The sequence below is a fragment of the Pantherophis guttatus genome, chromosome 18 (genome assembly GCF_059756535.1).
Source record: "Pantherophis guttatus breed Tessera chromosome 18, ASM5975653v1, whole genome shotgun sequence".
NCBI lineage: Eukaryota > Metazoa > Chordata > Lepidosauria > Squamata > Colubridae > Pantherophis > Pantherophis guttatus.
The window spans coordinates 15,066,565-15,073,133 of record NC_142080.1 but is presented as its reverse complement, the minus strand read 5'-3'; the positions used below and the strand labels follow the sequence as shown (position 1 = coordinate 15,073,133).

General features: G+C 47.1%; 1 protein-coding gene across 1 annotated transcript; it reads right to left on the bottom strand.

Annotated features, from left to right (window-relative positions):
• Positions 1–1,239: 1,239 nt before the first annotated feature.
• On the bottom strand, positions 1,240–6,526 carry PFDN2 (prefoldin subunit 2). The gene is made up of 4 exons (XM_034426311.3): positions 6,140–6,526; positions 3,562–3,650; positions 2,830–2,953; positions 1,240–1,566 (listed from the first exon to the last, which is right to left on the bottom strand). Exons 1-4 carry the CDS (start codon positions 6,350–6,352, stop codon positions 1,387–1,389), a joined length of 606 nt encoding a protein of 201 aa, XP_034282202.2. The 5' UTR covers positions 6,353–6,526; the 3' UTR covers positions 1,240–1,386.
• Positions 6,527–6,569: the final 43 nt, after the last annotated feature.

Genomic DNA, 6,569 nt, shown 5'->3' with positions numbered 1-6,569 from the left:
TAGGTAGTCCTTGACTTACAACCATTCATTTAGTGACCATTCAGTTACAACGGCCCTGAAAAAAGTGACTTAAAGACAGTTTTTCACACTTGTAGCATTCCTGTAGTCACGGGATCAAAATTCGGATGCTTGGCAACCGACTCATGTTTATGACGGTCCCAGTGTCCTGTGATCCCATTTTGCAATCTTCTGACAAGCAAAGTCGGGGGGGGGGGGAGAAGCCAGATTCATTTCACAGCTGTGTTGCTAACGTAACAATTAACAGTAACAACTGTGGCAAGGAAGCTTATAAAATGGGGCTAAATGGAAGTTTTGGACTCAATAATTGTCATAAGTCAAGGACTGCCTGCCGTGGCTTTTAATGTATGAATTAAAGCAAATATATTTTCACATGAATATAAATTTTGTAGAAAAGGGGTTTTTAAGAGAGGGAATGAAAAGATTTCTCCCAGAGTTCTAGATTCAGATTCTCATCTTTTTAAAAAATCAGACCATGTTCCTGCTGCATTTTGGGGGAGGGCAGGAAGTTCTGGTCAACTTCCCCAGTTGTGACAAGAGGAGAAACACATTTCTGAATGCTACTAGAGTTCAAATAGTCACTTTGCTCACGTTAAAAATGTGTTACCTGAGAAACCAAGCATGTTTTTTTTCATTTTTCATAAAGAACTGAATCAATGCCGCCCATTAATTCAAAATTACCGTATTTCTTACAATTCATTCTGCGGTGGGATTTGTCTTAGAGATGATCTGGGGCACAGCTTTCCCAAACCAATACCCATGTTTACAGGACAGCAATTGCCATGCGTATTTTGCCAGCGTTGAGAAAATGAAGCTCCACAGACACTGTCCAGAATTTCACCTTAGCAATTGTCCTCCTTTCTCCATTGTTAAATAAGTCAAGGAACCAAAATGTGTTTTAGATGGAGTGGCCTCAAATATTTCTCAACCTAGGCTGCTTTAAAGATGAGTGGACTTCAAGTCCCAGAATTCCCCTGCCAGCCATGCCCATTTTCTGTCGCTCAATCCTTACAATGGAGAGATTGCAGAGAAAAGGATCCCAAGAGAGCAAGCAGGTATTCAGACATCAAAAGGAATGTCTTAGGAATCACCAGGGAATTGCTGGCTGGGGAATTCTGAGAATTGGAAATCCACTTATCTTAAAGTTCAGAAACACTGCCCCGGACACAGACACGCCCTACTCCCATGCCATAAAGATAACCGGACACTTGCATGCTTGCCTAAATTTCACAACAAACCAACATTTATTTAACAAAACACAGAGGATATGACCCTGTAACATCGATGGGGGTCTCTTGAGATCCAAACTGCAACTGTGGGCTGAGGGAGGGTGGGGTCAAGTCCTTCCATACAAGTCCACTCTTCTTTTTAAGAAACCAGGACCCCAGTTGAACTGGATTTGGCAGCCGCCCCCTCCGGGCTGTCTTTGGCTGGTGGCTTCTGCTCTTCCTCGCCCATCAGGCGAATGTTGTGCTTCTCGCGGAACTCGTTCAGTTCCCGGCCTTTGGTCTGCAGCTGTTGGCTCAGGGTCTCAATGATCTTGTTGATCTGCAGGGGGGCAAAGAAGGAAGAAGTGGCAAGAGTTAGCCAATGGGGCGGCTGGAAGTTCAGGTCCCGCCTTAGCCACAAAATCTGGCTGGATGACCTTGGGCCAGTCATTCTCTCTCAGCCCAGCTAACCTCACAGGGTTGTTGTTACTGTACGGAAAATAGGAGGGGGATTAGGTATGTTTGCCGCCTTGGGTTAGGAAGGAAGGAAGGAAGGAAGGAAGGAAGGAAGGAAGGAAGGAAGGAAGGAAGGAAGGAAGGAGGGAGGAAAAGGGAATGAAGGAAGGAGAGTAAAGAAAAGAATGGAAGGAAAGAGAAAGAGGGAAAGGAGGGGAGGGGAGGGGTGGGAGAGAGGGAGGAAGGAAGGAAGGAAGACTCTCTTTTCACCTTCGTTGAAGAGGCAGGGATGTCTATTTGGGCGGATCTAGGCTCAGAAAAATAACTCCCTGTAGTTAACATAGAATTATGTCCAACCTGAACTGAACTGGGAGGCTGGGATCTGTTATTCATGCCATAACAGGCTGGCAGTGAAAAACTGACAAGGCTGGGAGAGAACCGATGTCAAATGGCAGTGTTATATTTGGGTTTGCTTCTTCCCAAATTGCAGTGACTTTCTGTGCCTCGGAGAAGCCTGGGAACTGGAAGAACCGTGGCAGCCCTGTCCAACTCGAGAATCCCTCCTCCAACAGGGGGCATAAGAAGTCATGTTAAAGTGGTGGAGTGGGGATTATTTTTTCCTTACAGGAATGTAAGGAATGTACGCAAAAAATTATCATGAAATAGAGCACAACTCACTAGAGCAGGGGTCTCCAACCTTGGCAGCTGGCTGGGGGAATTCTGGGAGTTGAAGTTCTCCAGGCTTAAAGTTGCCAAGGTTGGAGACTCCTGCTCCAGAGCGACTTGCGTAACAACTGTGGCAAAAACACATCGTAAAATGGGACACGGCTCACTTAACAACCGCCTTGCTTAGCAATGGAAATTTGGGGCTCCATTTATTTATTTTGTCATGGTTGTGTAGTGTATATTGGAGGGGGTGAGTCTTGGAGAGCTGTTATGCAATGAAATTTCATTTTAATGTATGCCGATTAGTGGACATTCAAAGTGACAATAAAGCTATTCTAAGTCTTCGTTAAAAGTGCCAAAGAGACCTCACTGAGAGTTGGAGAGGCTACGCAATGTCCGAACAGCCTTATTTATTTATGTATGGGGTTTTTTTTCCCCTGCCATCTGCCATCCATCTTCCCGTCAAGCGACTCTGTCTTACCTGCTCCTTGTTGTTTTCCAGGGCTGGGAGGACTTCCTTGACTGTGCGCTCCACCAACACCCCCCCTACCATGCGGAAACACTTCCGGGTCGGGTCGACCTCTCGGAGGGTCTCAATAACCAACCTGCAGAGGGGATGAAAATTGCAAGCTTGGTTCAGCATCAGGCAACACAAGGAAAGAATCTAGAAATCAAGGAACCCGTAAATTGGTTGGCAAGACTTGAAGCCTCGTTGCTGCCCAGTGGCGTCATATTTTGAACGCAGGTAGTCCTCAACTTACAACTGCTCATTTAGTGACCATTTGAAGTTACTGGAAAAAAGTGCCTTGACTGTTTTTCATACTTATGACCGTTGCAACATCCCCCTGGTCAGTGATCAAAATTGAGACGCTGGGCAATTTTGACTCATATTTATGACAGGTCAAGGGCTTCCCTTTTGCAACAAGCAAGGTTCATTTCGAAGTCAAATTCACTTAACAACCATGTTGCTAAGCTAACAAGTGCAGTGATTCACTTAACAACCGGGGCAAGAAAGGTCATAAATGGGGCAAGGCTCACTTAACGGTCACACTTAGCAACAGAAATTCGGGTCTCAATTTGTAGTCGTAAGTCAAGGACTACCTGTAGTAGGTGGATCTGGGCTACCCTAATGGAATTGCAATCAAAGCAGAAAAAACAGCAGGCTTTTTTCTCTGCCAAGAGTCCCCGCTTTCCATCTGTGGCCACGACATACTTGTGCTCGTTCAGCTCCATCTCCAGCTCAGCCGCCTTTGAAGCCAGACCTCTCTGCTCCTGGCGGAGGCGGTTGAATCCTGCTACCACCTGGAAGGGAAAATGACATCTTACGTTGATAAAGGAGAACCCCTCTTATTTCTTCTTTCTAGGCCCCCCCACATCCTGTCTTTTGTGAATAAATTTGAGATGGTAAACAGCCACCATCTTTGCTTTCCTCAACTAGTGGAGTGCACTGAGGATTTGTGACAACCATCCCTGTGTACAGAGGTGGGTTTCACATTTTGTTGGTACCGGTTCTCCACACGCATGCACCCGGCCTTCCACACATGTGCTTTGCTTGTGCATGTGTCTTCCGCGCATGCGCCTGGCCTCAAAACTGTGCCTAAATAGGACGGCATAGAGTCGAGGCGGGTAAGTGGGCAGGCCCACCCGTGATCTCTGCTACCGGTTCGCCTGAACCAGTACGAACCGGCTGAATACCACTTCTGCCTGTGTATCTGTCGAGATTCTCAGTCATCATCCAGGTCCTGGTTGTCCCAAAGGTGCTTTTTTCAGGAGGCAACTGGACTTTCTTGTTTTTTCTCTGAAGACGTTTTGCTTCTTATCCAAGAAGCTTCTTCAGCTCTGACTAGGATGGAGGGGAATGGAAGGGTTTATATTCCTTGCAGAGAGCTGGTCCTTTGCATCCTTTTAGGGTTTGCAAGGAATATAAATCCTTCCATTCCCCGCTATCCTGTCAGAGCTGAAGAAGCCTCCTGGATGAGAAGTGAAACGTTTTCAAAAGAAAAAAGAAAGTCCAATTGCCTCCTGCCTGCCTTCTGTTTTTCGTCACCTGTCAATTCCCCCCTCCCAATTTCCCATCAAAAAAGTATACAGCAACCTGACCGTTTGTTCCCCCCTTGTTTGTTCCCCCCTTGTCCCCCCTTCCCACCCTCCCTTCCTCCTGATGACAGGAGGGAAGGTAACCATCACATATTAAATGTATATGCCATCTGTGTCACTTTCCAGAATGAATCTGGCTGGCTTAGCATGGCCACTTTGATCAGAAGCCCCTGTTGCGAGGGGGGGGGTGTCTTTGTGTAATGTTTTAGGAATGTCTTTGATTAATGATTCTTAATGACACTTATGACTGCATGACTGTAACTTTGTTGCTTGTATCCTTACGATTTATATTCATATTATTTCCTAATTGCTTATTTGTACCCTATGACTTTCATTAAGTCATAAGTTAATGATAATTAACATAAGTTAATTAAGTGTTGTACCTTATGATTCTTGACGAATGTATCTTTTCTTTTATGTACACTGAGAGTGTATGCACCAAGACAAATTCCTTGCGTGTCCAATCACACTTGGCCAATAAAGAATTGAATTGAATTGAATTGAATTCTATTCCTTTGAATTAACATCATCTTCTCCATGTGGAATGTGGATTCTCTAAGAACCAGTTCAAACCAGCCAGAAACAAGGTCTGCAAAGATTTGAGCTCTAGTCACTTGCAAACTCAGTATAATTCAGGAGGGAAACACACCTCCTGAACGTGAAATTGAGCCCAGACCCAGGTCTGCATTCGCACGTTATCTTTTAAGCTCGCTTTGTTTTACCTCTGATTGACCCCAACTTCCAGCGGAGGCAGCAGGTCAGTCATCAGTTACTGAGTTTAAACGTTCTTGGGATAAGCACATGTCCATCATATGACATTTTAAAATTAAATTAAATTAAAGATAATAAATTAAAAGTAAGACCAAAAAACCCCTCAAAGAGCAGACTCAATAGATGACTAGGTCTTTTCTGCCCTCAAGTTTTCTTATACAGGTAGTCCTCAACTTACGACCACAAACGAGCCCAACATTTATGTTGCTAAGCGAGACATGTCGTTAAGTGAATCTGGCCCCATTTCAACACCTTCCTTGCCATAGTTTTTAAGCGAATTGTTGCCGTTGTTAAAGTTAGTCAGGCGGCTGTTAAGCGAATCTGGCTCCCCCCGTTGGCTTTGCTTATCAGAAGGTCACAAAAGGGGATCACGTGACCCGGGGAGACCGTCATAAATATGGGACAGTTGCCAAATGGCCAAATTTTGATCACCTGACCACTGGGAAGGGGGGCGCTGCAACGGCCGTTAAGTGTGAAAAATGATCATAAGCCCCTTTTTTCAGTGCCGTTGTAACTTGGAACGGTCACTAAGCGAATGGTTGTAAGTCGAGGACTACCTGTATTTCTATGACACTCTCCCCCCGCCCTTCCCCCCAGTGGATTCAGGAACCTTCCAGGCCCAGATCAGGATTCGAATCCTAAACCGCCCAGAGTCACCGACTGGGAGGGGCAGCTACAGAAAATTAATAGTGAATAAAAAGTAAAAATGAAAAAAGAATAAAAGAAATGAGGAAGGTCTCCTAAGAGCCTCGTGATGGGCCTGGTGGGGATCGAGGAAACGGGTTCAGGGCGCTCTGCACATGCTCTGGGGAGAGAAGCGGCACCGTCGCCCGTGGCAACCGCATCCTTCTGCTCGGCGGGGCGCTCTGCACATGCCCAGAAGCCCGCCGCTCGACTCGCTCCCGGCCCGCCCCCCGCGGTACCTGCTCGGGAGTCAAGGGCTTCGCCGCCCCGCCACCGCCGGCAGGACCCGCCGGAGCCGCCGCCGGGCCGCTCTTGCTCTTGCTCTCCTCCGCCATCTTCGCCCTCCTCCCTCCGGGCTGGGAGAAAGACGACTTCCGGGTTGCCGGGTTCTTCGAACGGGGACCGGAAGCGGCCGTTGGCGCCGTTTCGTCCGCCATCTTTGAGACGGGCATCTTCCCCTCCTCGCCTCTTTCTCCGGGAAATATAACAGTAGCCACATTGAAAACCAAAGTTCTGCCACAGAGAGTGAAGGGGACGTGAACATAAGTCGAGCTCGGGCGGTTTATTTCAGCCTGCTAACATCCTGAGGTGTCCATCTTTGTTAAGGGCGCGGCTGACACCTCCCAGGGGGCTGCTCGCCGCCACCACGTGACCGGCCCGCGAGGGAAA

Excerpts from the sequence above, each read along its gene's own strand:
- PFDN2 (XM_034426311.3), bottom strand. The coding sequence starts at position 6,352 with ATGCCCGTCTCAAAGATGGCGGACGAAACGGCGCCAACGGCCGCTTCC. Across the intron at positions 3,651-6,139 it reads AGCCCTTGACTCCCGAGCAG|GTGGTAGCAGGATTCAACCG; the intron begins GTACCGCGGGGG and ends TTTCCCTTCCAG. Across the intron at positions 1,567-2,829 it reads TGGAAAACAACAAGGAGCAG|ATCAACAAGATCATTGAGAC; the intron begins GTAAGACAGAGT and ends GCCCCCCTGCAG.